The 13365-nt window shown below is 31.2% G+C and overlaps 1 protein-coding gene across 1 annotated transcript; it reads right to left on the minus strand.

Moving 5' to 3' along the window:
- Positions 1-2088: 2088 nt before the first annotated feature.
- LOC132745929 (RNA-binding protein RO60-like) lies at positions 2089-10399 on the minus strand. The gene is made up of 10 exons (XM_060734945.1): positions 10245-10399; positions 7618-7760; positions 6409-6650; positions 6000-6192; positions 5310-5637; positions 4863-5037; positions 4378-4543; positions 3615-3691; positions 2670-2850; positions 2089-2308 (listed from the first exon to the last, which is right to left on the minus strand). Exons 1-10 carry the CDS (start codon positions 10371-10373, stop codon positions 2107-2109), a joined length of 1836 nt encoding a protein of 611 aa, XP_060590928.1. The 5' UTR covers positions 10374-10399; the 3' UTR covers positions 2089-2106.
- Positions 10400-13365: the final 2966 nt, after the last annotated feature.

Below are 13365 nucleotides of genomic sequence, written 5' to 3' on the forward strand. Positions count from 1 at the left end.
CTTTTTAATAATTTTGCCCACTGATGTACAATTTTAAACAAATCCGACTTAATGTCAACTGGTTTGCATTTTGTAATTTCGGTTTTTACAACCATTATGATAAATATATAAATAATATATTGTTTACTTTTTTATGTATGAATTCACTTATTTTATGGGGACGTTTACTTGATATATTGGAAATAAACTTGTCAAAAACTTCCAGTATTAAATTACTATTTGTTTACATGTTTAGTTTTTTAACCGTAGGTTACACCGAAATACCGTATCCGTTCTGTGTATTCATTCATACTATTGTGTCGGAAAGGGCCGAAAAGTTGCGATTGTTTTAATCAACATTATCGACTACTTTAATATGCGGGCCGTTTGAAAAAAATATAGGCAAGGTAATTTGTTCTGTCCGTGTAAATTTTGCCTTTGTAACTCCGTATTAAAATCCTGAATTTGTAATTGTGCCTGTTATAACTCAGCGTTTTCCTTGTAACGCTCTGAAATAGCGGGATAATAATTTAAATTTGTTTAAATTTGGAAGTTGCTCGTGCACATTCGTCATTTTGCTCAAGAACATTTTGTCAAGAATGAACGTTTCATGAAAGCTATTTAGAAACATACATGCACTTGAGAGACAATGTCCATCTGAATACAGAAAAAAACTGCCGATCATTTAAAATTATTTCACTTGCACCGCCCTTGTCCTTTTGTATGTATTTTAATTGATTTTCATTAATCAGTTTTCATCTTTGCTTACACAGTAGGTTTCTATGATTTTGCCCGTGTACTCTGTCCTTTTTTTCTCTTTTATTTTTCAATCAAAATATACAAACATTCAAATCATAGTACATGTAATGAATACATAAAAAATAATGTCAAATCAATGTTATCAGATTATGACAAGTATATTTGTATGTTAAGATCTTTTTATAAAAGATTTTGAAAGAAGAAAATGAGTACTAAGAAAAACTGATAGTACTATTAAGTGCATAGTATGTATGAAAGAGAGAAAAGAAAGTGTACTCTGTCCTGTTTGACGTCCTTTGTTGGGGTCATTGAATGCCGTGCTTCCTTGTTGATCTTGTTTTTCATATTTTATAGTTAACAAAGAAAAAACAAATATGTACACGATGTAAAGTATTTATTTACACAATCAATGCAACATATTACAATTTATATTTTTCTTATGTTCAAGACAATTAGCTAAAGCATATATTTACAAATTATTATGCTATTATATTTATGGCAAAATGTTCTTCAAAAAAGTATTTACATGTAAATAAAGTAATTAAACATTTTTTCATACAGTGGAGGACTTTTATTCAAAACATATATACAAATGTATATGGTATGCAACATCAACAAAACAAAACATCAAAAATATAGTTATTTAACAACAAATGATATTGTTAGTTTAAGTTAATCTAACGTGGAACTACTTTTAATTAATGTACATCTATTTATAATATTTTTTTACTTTTTTTATAGAAAAACCTGATCTTAGAATAAGCTGTAATACCCAGTATTTATTTATCGAGTTATGCAACTTTGATTTAATAACCATACCTGATGAAGACTTTTGAGACGAAACGTTGTATATTTTTCAAATAAAATAATTACATTTTTAAATTGAAACTGGAGTTGATTTCTATATTCAAACTTATATTTAATAACCACTAATTCTTTAAACGATTTGAAATCAGAATAGTCATTAACATTTTCTACAGTAAAAGATTCATTGAGTGATCTTGAATAAGTAGACTTATCAAGATCTATAAACTTTAAGGTAATTTATTGGCATCCCCATTTTAACACACGTGACAAGTTCAATTTTAAGATATTAACAGCATTAACTTACAGCATACGTATTTTCAAACATTTCTTCAGTATAGAGTGTATCGTAATACTACAAAAAGTATATTGTTCCTCATTTTCATTGCATTTCATTTTTCTTTTTCATACTTCTTCCTAGTAAACTTATTTACATATCGCTCCTTCTTAAGTAAAGTTTTTTATATGCCGCAAAATGAACACATGGTCAACTACTAACCTATTTGACATAGAATGTGATTCATTTAATAATCATTTAAAAATATATGTATAATGTGCAGTTTTTTATATTCTGTCCAATGCAAATTCTGAAAGAAGTCTTGGTGCAGCAGAGTCAAAGCCTACTACGTCAATCATGTTCTGGTCGTCTTGGTCGGCAATAGTGAACTCTGTGGCACACATTCCAACAACAACCAGCTTGGCATTCGGTCTCTCGGAGTACTTCCTGTACTGTCTGATAGCTTCACATGGATGAATTCGGCCGAACCTATAAATTTGATTTTTTTAATTCAGGTAAAATATTGTAAACGAATCAAGCAAAATATAACAAAATGGATGTCTATTTTGTTAAGGAATGTATGGTTGGATCTTTCATGCATTATTTAAGTTTAATTTCCAGGAAATTAACAATAATGTTGACGATTACAATTATCATGGCACTATAAAAAATCATTCATAATAAAGTTACTGTAATATATGTCAAGAGGTAAATTATTTGTCCCATCTGAATAACAAAAAGATATTAAACTGAATCATTGATAGATGACTTTTTAATTCTTTATTGTCAATATTTCGACTTATTTACTTATCTTCGATATCAAATATTATAGTAGGTTTAAGTCAAATACCATGTTTCGTTGTCTGTGTAAATCACAAACACATCAATGTCTTTAATTTTATTTTCCATGGCATCGAGCATTGGTTTCGCACAATCTGTTGACCCCATAGGTATAACATTCATTTTCTTCTCAACTTCTGCAAGGCTATCTGTTGGCTTTATGCCAATATTTCTCATATCATAACTGAAGCCTTTAAAACGAATCATAGCAATATAAATACATACTTTCAAAACGTTACAAAATAATTATACATTAAATCAAAACCCTTTCTTCCATTCTTTGGTATAAATGGTATATTTAATACTATAATTAATTTTGCAGTACATGAAGAAATTTAGGTACAAAGACATTTTTGCAATGTTGAAGCAATTAGTAGGGACATGCTTTCACTTGCATGTGATTTCGTCTTAATAAACTCTGTTGTGTTAATAGACTATTTATATATGTTCTCTAGGTATAAATATTGGTTCTTCGTGTACTATAACTTACAAACTAGTAAAAATGTAAATAGGAAATTAAGCGCATTAATCATGTTTTTTTTTGTTGTTTTTTTTTTAAAGAACAAACTATATAAAATATAATGATTTCTCCTTTTAGAGAATAAATTTCTGATTTATTTAGGTGTTCATTACATCATTGATCGAGGTTCCTGACGAATGTATTCGATATTCGAATATTATTTTATCATCAAATCTAACTATATCTTTAAATGGAGCGAGGCATTCTAAGATTATTACGTGACATATGTCTTATGCTACATTATTATATAATCACCCACGTCATTCATATTGCTATTCATCATGGTTTCTTCGACGGGATTTAAACTTTTGGTTTGTGCATATAAATAGTAGCGTACAAGTTCCCCAAACTTCATATTTTAAAATGATCTCATAGACAATTCTTACACATATGAAACATGGAAACATATTGAATTAAACTATTCAAATACTTTACCTTTAATAATACAATTCTGTTCTGTCCTGGCCGTGACCATCATCATGGCCGCTGCAGCTGTTGCGCACGTCATATTCCTGATAAAATAACGAAGAGAAATGAAAAGGACAGAAATAAACTCTACCGATGTCAAAATAAAAACTGTCCTTGTTAGGACGTTTTCTATAGTTTCTTTATCTTTTATGTTAGACAAAGATCAAATGAATTAACTAGCGAACAGAATGTTTTTAACGTTGCATGATTAAAGAGAATCATACTTGAAACAAACCTATAAAAAAGTGCCTAAAACAATCATTTTAAAGGCATATAACTCAAAAAGTATGATCGTGGACGACCCATTTTTCCTCAAACAAATGATTCAATTTTGATATTTTAGAAAATGCTAAGTTAAAAAAAATTCTGTTCAATAATTTAAATTTTCCTTCTTTGTCTATGTTAACAATTGAGAAACTATATGAAACGTTTTTAAGGGAGTGGAGAATCGGTGGAAAACGCTATTGTTGCGGTGAATTTCTGTTTTGGGCTAAATACATATAAGATTATTTTACGTGATTTTGGAAACTAGTCCAAGCGCTTAAGATACTTTTCTATATTTATTCACATTGTTTGTTCTAACTAATTAAATAGATGTTGATATTTTTCGACCTCGTATAAAACATTGAAAGAACGATTGTTTTATGAAGCTACAAAAAAACTACTTAAATAGTAAAGCCAAATCACATATTTAGATAAGTATTGGTACAAGATTGTAATTTTGACATACTCAATTCCTAAAACTCCTTGTGACATAGATCCACTAACATCTACACCAAGGTAAAATTTCTTGCCCGTGGGCTCAACACCTTCAAAGGCCTGATAAAAGGCTGTATCCAATGCCATGATTATGTTCTTGTTTGGAATCCACTTGAGACTTCCTTTGTCACCTTTCCCTAAATAACCAATAACATGTGAGGTGTCATAGATACGTAATTAAACAATGATAACAGTCAAATGTAAAAAGGCAAAAATCGCCATTGCGTTGAAATAATGCATGACCATATTACAAAGCCTCTAAATCAATTAAAAATAACATCTCATATAGCTTTCAAAACACGCAACTAGAAGAATGTTAGTTTTCCGTGTATTAAGTGTGTGATACACATGTATTTGTAAAATTGGGTAATGGAAGATAAACAATTGCGTTTTATACTGCTTGTGTTATATCTAGCAAAAGTGTACATAATAAGTTATAACAAAATAAAAATTTACCTGCTTTGTAGGTAATTATTGCCAATAATATTTTGAACGGATGCAGCAAGTTTTTCCTTTTAGCTTTAACTCTGCTCTGATCCCCTTTGGCCTCAGAATCATCGGTGTCTATCTTACTTTCTGTGCGGGCAACGCTTTCATCCAAAGTACCTATTGATAGAATCTTTTCTAGGATCTAAAATATTTAAAACATAAATGTTATAGCACAAATTTATATAACTGTGTTATATTTATGCCCATTGTGATATATCCTTTTTGTTTTATATACTTGATAATGTGTCTTGTTATGAAAGAAAATCGCATTTGATCAATTTTATTCTAAATAAATATTAAACATCGAATAAGAACAACCAATGACTATTTTTACAATTTGACAAAACAGTTTTAATATATCTAAAGGTTTAGTGTACAACATCTCTTAACTGTTAAAAAAATTAAAATAATTACAAGTTTTTCGCTGTCACTTTTATCAGTAAACAGTCCATAACTTGTCATTCTTCCAAGATTCCGTACGGCTGCTTCTATCGGCATATGAGGCAATAAAGCCATCCAGACCTCTTTACTCTTCAACAAGGCGGAATTACACTGTTCCCATGTGAGCTCGTATTCCCGGACCAAAGAACAAAGTTCCTGCACGTCTGAACAGTTGGATGCCTTTTCAAAAGCTGTGAATAGTTTGTCAAGTCTGTCAAGTTGTGAGATAGTATCATTGTCCGTGTCCATTGCATTGTCAATATACATTTCACGCGCCTTTTCCAATCCTCTGACAATGAACCTATAATGCAGATAAATAGAAAAAATACAGGAGTCTAATAAATCTGGTACTATTATCCGATCAAAATCGTTTCACAAATCATATCACCATTCCTTTACAATTTTCATATGAAAGTGCACAACAAGTTTTGCATGATTTTAGAAATTGTCAGCGCAATTGTTCAAATCTCAATGTTTCTGCATCAATATTTTGATCTTGTTATTTTTACTTCTTCTACTTCTTTTAATGTGTTAACCTCGATTGAATATTTACTTTAGTAACAAATGAACTGTAAATATGCGCTAAACTATTTTGACATTATCACATAATGAAATAATCTAATATCATCTGTCAGAAATCAACAAGTATAGAACTACATGTACCTTAAAATAAAGCCAACTGATCTGTCTCGAGTACTTGTGTGTGATACCCTTAACAAATCTTTATGAGTCCAACCTTCCCGATTTTTAAACTTTGAGACCAAACGAGCCAGTTTTTCGGGCTGATTTACAAAGTTTGTGTACCATTTACTGATAGCTCTCTTATGTGCTCTGCCCCATCCTGATCCCACAAAGACTGAAATTAAAAACAAAATTGTAGAATTTATATCAAATCCAACAGTTAAATATCAGAATTATATACAAAAATGTAAAGCATGTGAGGCATTAAATGCTTTATTATTTCAATATTGAATTATCACGCCTTTTTGCCATTGGCATGCAAACTATTTCCCCTATTTAGATAGCCGTAATGTGAGTAGAAAAACAAAGTGTGTCTTGTTCAGTACCATACCTGCATCCTTTATGTCATTCTTGCTTTCTTGTTCACAGAATTTGACAAACATGAACAAATGTGTTGGTATTCGGCACACTTCGGATATTACGGCGTATGCGGCTCTTTTTGTGTCCTTATCGTTATTTCTTGCACATATCGAGTATGCAAGTAATACAGAATTCTGCTTTACGTTACGTCTGTTAACACTGACCTCTTTTATCTCATTAACGGCTTGTAGACCTTTACCATCTTTTATTAGTCTGCAGAAAACAATAACAGTGTTAAACTTATACCTGACATTCATTCACCGAGACATCAATGTAAGCATGTGTGATATTCATTGAACAATAATATTTGAGATACGAGAACAATTAAGAAATTGATAAAATGTACATGACGAAACCTCAGACGGTCTGCATGGCTTATTTCAGGCATAAGCGGACACTTTAATACTAGATGCGCCGACGTTCTAATTATCTTGATGGATAACTTCCTTGCATGTAATATTCCAAAGTCCTTAGCGAGATTCGAGCCAAAAGCCAAGAGGGCCAAGAGGTTTAAAGTCAACGAAGTAACCACCCGGTCACGGATACTCCTATTTTATTGCTTTTAATCTAGCATGCAAAACTGCAATAATAGCTTATAGTAATGGCTTAGTAAAAATGCGCATAAATTCAGTCTTATGTAATGAAACTTCAAGGCTTTTCTAAATACACAAAATTTAAAAAGAAATCACCCAGCTGGCTCTTGTTAGTCAAAATGCCTTGAAATAGAAAAAGGTGATATTAATAAAATAATGGAAAATTCTTTGTTTAATCGGGTTTAAACATTTCAAAAAGCAATGTCATAAAACATGTTAACGAAGTTTGCATCATAATAACTTTTTAAAAAAAAATCTAATTTTTGTTAACAGTGAGATAAGTAACAAATATAATTATGAACATACAATGAACAATAGACTTTCACTTAAATTAAATGAATTATTATAAATCTCACTGACTCTCACTGACATATAGTATATACTATCGGTTTATTTGTATTAATTAGCAATATTGATAATGCATACAGTCATTCAGGTAGATGACAGAATTAGACAAATGACATATTCCGTATTGATATAGCATAAATTTTGGGGGATAGAGGATAGATTTTTCAGGCATATTTGAACTCATTTTAAAAATTTCGTAAAGTATAATTATGTAGCATAAGTGAAGATGAGTATAATACCTGTCGAGACATTCGATGTTTTCCCGTGTTAATGTTTGTTCTTTCGCGTAATAACTCCCGCCTTCAGTTCCCATAATGAGAAACCTTTGTAAGCGTTTTAAGTCGTCTAACTTGTGTACGTAACCATCTTCATTGTTGCGCACCTATTAATAAATTAATAAAATCATTTATCTGTATCAAAAGAAAAGCGGGCAAATGTTACCATTAACATTCCGTATTTTTCAGCAACAATGGAAACCTAATCTAACTGTGCATAACGTTACAACATGCCTTATTCAAATGTCATGAAAACTTGATAATCTAACTTAAAACATTCTGTTGTTAGTAAGGTGGAAAATTTCTGCCACCAGATAACCAGATAACTTACTAATTAATTAAGAGGTTAACTAGTTACGTAACTAGTTAAACGTAACTAGTTAATCTCTTAACCCATTACTTCATATACACGCCTTTTAACGCCTTTTTCACCCCCCCCCCCCTTTTCGTTGTCTCAAATGGTGAAAAAATGCCTTATTTAGGCCCCCAACACTTGTTTTTGTTTGAGAAATGTTGTTAAAAAAAGTGACCACTTTTTCGGCGCGGCCCCCAACCAAAAGATACATCAGGGGGTTGCCAGAAGGGGGATGTGCCCCCTTCTGTTTGGGGGGGTTTGAAGGGGGCGGAGTCCCCCTCATCGCCAAGAAAATTTTGGACTTGTGAGAGGCTATAAATGACCTCAGATTGATCATAAGGTAACGTGTAACCAACGCTGAAAAGCATTTGACTCTATCTCAATCCATTGAGAAGTTGCAGCACTTTGAAATCAATTATGATGGAAAAAATCAACGCAAAATAGTGATTTTTGGCAATTTTGAGATGTCCCCTCGTTGCCATGGTAACAGAAAATTTAAGCCTGAGCATGTTGTTGCAAGGGCAATGGTCCAGTCAACATTTGTGCCAAGTTTGATTAGTGTTGAAGCAGTTTTTATAGTATTATAGCAATTTGAACTTGTAACGGGAGACTTTTCAATGAAAACAGCCATTTTTCACAAAATGCTCATGAAGTAATGGGTTAATTAACTAGTTAGTTATGTGGTTTACTAGTTACGTAACTAGTTAATTTTTTTCCATTAACAAAAGATCATAACGGGAAATAAATGCATGCTAGTGCCTACAACTGCCATTCTTTCATTGTTTTATCAGTTAAATATTAAGAGGTTCACTAGTTACGTAACTAGTTAACCTCTTAACTAACTAACTAGTTAGTTATATGGTTATCTGTTGGCAGAAATATGCCACCATATGTTAGTGAACGTTTACTCGCGTTCTGTTCATCATTATTTTACAAAACGACCTTAACTTAACTTAAACAGTGTTTTGTAGACTCAATCTTTTTATATTGTTACCATAATTAAAGTTAAAAGGGTTGACAGAAAACCTTACGCTTTGCCGTATTAATTTGAGTTGTTCTTTACGGAAGCGTATTAGGGCCTACAGTCGGTGAGATGTTTTGCGCAAAGTCAACTTATTTTTATTCGCATTGATAAGATGTTTTTGCTTTTCTCAATAAAATTAACTGACAAATATGAGAAGCTTTTAGGCATTGCAACTGCATTTTTCTCGATTTGCTTGAACCTTTTGTCTCTTCGACAAAAATCCTGTCGAAACTTCTTGATTTCACGACTTTGCTGAAATATTTAGTAAGACGCAAAGACGTAACTCGCATTGACAAATAGCTCACGTAATTCAACAAAGTTGTTTGCAATGATTAAAAACTTGTACGTTTTACGTATAACTCATAACGTCTTCACGGAATGTTTTATGTATTACGTATTAATCATTACATCTTCATTGAATGTATTTGGTCAAAACGAGAAGAAACAAGTTGACATGACGTGAAACTTTTAGATGAGTGGAGGCCCTGATAAGCTTCCGTAGTTCTTGAACCAATTGGACATATTGTAAGCATCTCTTGATACGACACTTTTCAAGACAATTTGATAGCGAATTTGAAATGATTTATCATTTAATTTGCATAATATTAATTAAATGAATAAAATAAATGTTATTTAGATGATCTTTACGGAAGCTTATCAGGGCCTCCACTTATCTAAACGTTTCACGTCATGTCAACTTGTCTCTTCTTGTTTTGACCAAAAACATTCCATGAAGACGTTATGATTAATACGTAATATGTAAAACATTCCATGAAGAGGTTATGATTAATACGTAATACGTAGAAGTTTTTAGTCATTGCAAAAAAACTTTGTTGAATTACGTGAGCTATTACGGAAGCTTATCAGGGCCTCCACTTAAAATGACATTCGATTATTATTATTATTATTATTTTATTTATTCATTGCATGTATGACGTATATATATATATGAATGCAATGCATCCATTATTATTTGAAAAATTTAATTATGATATTCATACATATATGTTTATGGTCAGACTTTATTGAATGCCTCGCTCGTTTTATTTATATTTTTGCCATTCCGCGATATATGGCTGTAAATGTTAGTCAGCTATCTGAAAAGTTTTAATTATATAGCTAAAGAATATTTAATTTAAAATTGCGACCCTGCATCAGACTTGGAAGGCAAAACATTTCATGCTTATAACAGAATATATAATTTTTACATACTTGTTTATCCCCTCCTTTCAAAGATTCGAACAATTTTTGTTTTTGAGAAACAACTTCTCCTGGCTGTAGCCCTGACATAATCAAAAACGGACCTTCTGTTTTCACAGATAGTCTAAGTAATGCGCGCATCTCTTGTTTCCTTAACCTTTAATAGTGTTTCAATTCTATTTTTTTGGTTTCCCAAATTTTCATTTTTGCAAGTTATTTTTGTTTTCTAAACCTTTAATAGTATTTGGTTTCCCATTATTTATTTTTGCAAGTTATTTTTAGAAACTTAACATAAGCAGATACTTAGCGATTTTCCCATCAAATGTTATTTGAAATCATAGGCAATTTTGTTACTATATATAGTAACAAGTGTATTAAAAGACTTTATTACACTCCTGCGCCGCGGTTTGTGTGATAAATATATATATGAATGCAATGCATCCATTAAACTTGTTATTATTTGCGTACAGTTGAATTGCATTTCAAACTTGTTATTTGAAAAGTCACTGACTGTCTCCTGTTGCAATGCCACGAGATACGCTTTGTTATTGTGGCTGATTTACGCCATGTCGTATTTTTGCTTCTTCGAGCACGAAGGGACGACGTCTCTTCGTATTTTCGCTTTTTCGAATTTTCGAGGCAACAAAGCGAAAATACGACAGAAGGAGGGCGAAAATACGACACATAAATCTGTCGTTTATTCGCATTCCATCTGTGGTATTTTCGCTTTTTTGCATTGTTACATTTTCGCTATTTCGCATTTTCGCATTGTTACATTTTATGCATTTTCGCTTTGTTACATTTTCGCATTTTCGCGTTCCGGTTGCACATGCGCATGGAGACATCAATTAATTATTATTATTATTATTATTATTATTATTAATATTATTATTATTATTATTATCATCATCATCATCATCATCATCATCATTTTAAAGTTTTGTAAATATCTGATCACAATGATATATTATTTAATATTCCTATATAAGATATATTGTATTCACGTAGATGGTATATTTTCACAGGAAAACATTTTATAATGTCTGTTATTCTAGTACTAGAGTTTTTAAGACATACTTGATTTGATTACATAGAGTCAGATGGCATGTTTGATTAAGTTCATTTAAAATTTATATAATAATATTTAAAATCATTTTTAAATATTAAGTCTTTAAAACGAAGATCTCTTTGTGGCCATTCCGTCTTCCCAATATTGCACGAATATCAATAAAAGGAGAACCATTAAAACTCGTAAAAAATTCAATAAAGATCATATTGTATTATAACGTGTTTCTCTTAGTACTTAACACAGGGAAACAATAAACTAATGGTACAAAAAATGTCATTAGCTGTAACGTTTAGGTATTTTCAGATTGATGCCTCCATGCGCATGTGCAACCGGAACGCAAAAATGCGAAAAAGTAACATAGCGAAAATGCAAAAATTTAACAATGCGAAAATGCGACAATGCGAAAATGAAACAATGCGAAAAAAGCGAAAATACGACAGATGGAATGCGATTATACGACAGATTTTATGTGTCGTATTTTCGCCCTCCTTCTGACGTATTTTCGCTTTGTTGCCTCGAATATGCGAAAAAGCGAACTTCGTCGTCCGTTCGTGTTTTCGCATTTTCGCATTTCCTAGGTAACAAAGCGAAAATATGACATGGCGTAAATCAGCCACCATACTTTGTTATATAGTTGTTAAACAATCAATCACATGGTCACCTGGTAATTTAATTAAGTGTTTCAACTATCAATCGCATTGTCACCTGGTAAAATAAAAGCAGGACAGACACAGGACATCACTGAGTATTTGTTTACATGAAAGAACTGAAATTTGTGTACCATTTAATGTAGGTTAACTTGTGTTCAAATTTTCCGATTATTTCCCCAATGCGTTTTTTCCAGAATAATTATTTTACGTTTGCAAAATGAACAAGTCTTAGACATTTTTACCTCAGTGGAGCTCTTTTAATTTATTTATATAGTAATTTTATACTTTTGCTCAAAGTTAACTTTGTCCTTTATATGGACCAGCGTCTTGTTTTTGTTTAGTTGAGACCTCAGTTGTTGACTTGTCTACAATCATAGTAAAAAGAAATATGTTTTGGGTATCTCATTAAGAACTTCATAGAAGTACCCGTATCCATTTTCATATTTTCTTTCTCTTCTCTTTCCCTTTTTACAAATGTCTTAATGCTGCTCATCTTATGGTAACACATCATGGTGTATTTATAGCTATATATTTATGACTTTAACATCCAATCTTCGTTTTGAAGTACTGCATAACACTGAAAAATATTGACATTTTTTTGTTTCAAACAGAATAAAAAGATAAAGTTATCTATGTCTAAATTCATCAGCTATGAATAAAAGCTGTGACAGTCATATCTTTTTTATTTTTCATGCGAAAGTGTGTGTGTGTTGTTGTTTTTGTTTTTTTGCAGTTTTTAGATATACGCTTATCATGGAAAGTTGGAAACTGTCAGTTTACAAAAATATCCAACACGTCAACATATATTTGTACTTTTATTTTTGAATTTGTCATTAAATTGTACCTATCATACAAAAAATTATATGAAAGGAATAAATGTTTCTAAATCTGTACACAATGTCTTTAACATATTGCAAACTGATCTGTGATTTTGTGTCAAGGTCTTCTCTCCAACCAGTATGATTTTTTTCTTATTTACAAATGTATATTTTTATTTAAATTTTCAATGAACACTTCTGCTGTTTAAAATAGACTAGTTATATATGGCAACATCTGGGTTTACCATGGTGTATTTATAGCTGAATAATTATGTACCATCACATTTAACGACTATATTATCAAACGAAGCATATAACATATATTTACGATATTACATTGATACTACATAATGGAGCCAAGCCTTGTTATCATTATTTAAAAAAGTTTGACATGCATGTGACACGTGTAATTTGGGTGTGTGTCCACGTTGTCAAGTTTGATTGACAATATAAATGTTTTGGTTTCCTCTTATAATATCTTATGTTCAATGCATTTTGTTATATTGTATCGCAAGAACTTAAAAACAATAACAAACTTCTCATTGTCCGATGGAGAATTATAAATGTTCAAGTACGTTAATTTTCTAATATTACAT

The sequence above is a fragment of the Ruditapes philippinarum genome, unplaced genomic scaffold (assembly GCF_026571515.1).
Source record: "Ruditapes philippinarum isolate M1 unplaced genomic scaffold, ASM2657151v2 ctg1847_1_1_1_1, whole genome shotgun sequence".
Taxonomy (NCBI): domain Eukaryota; kingdom Metazoa; phylum Mollusca; class Bivalvia; order Venerida; family Veneridae; genus Ruditapes; species Ruditapes philippinarum.

Coding starts and splice junctions, on each gene's coding strand:
- LOC132745929 (XM_060734945.1), bottom strand. CDS start 10,373: ATGCGCGCATTACTTAGACTATCTGTGAAAACAGAAGGTCCGTTTTTG. Junction 5,038..5,309: donor AAAGTGACAGCGAAAAACTT/GTAATTATTTTA, acceptor TAAATATTTTAG/ATCCTAGAAAAGATTCTATC. Junction 3,692..4,377: donor CAAGGAGTTTTAGGAATTGA/GTATGTCAAAAT, acceptor TTATTTTATCAG/GAATATGACGTGCGCAACAG.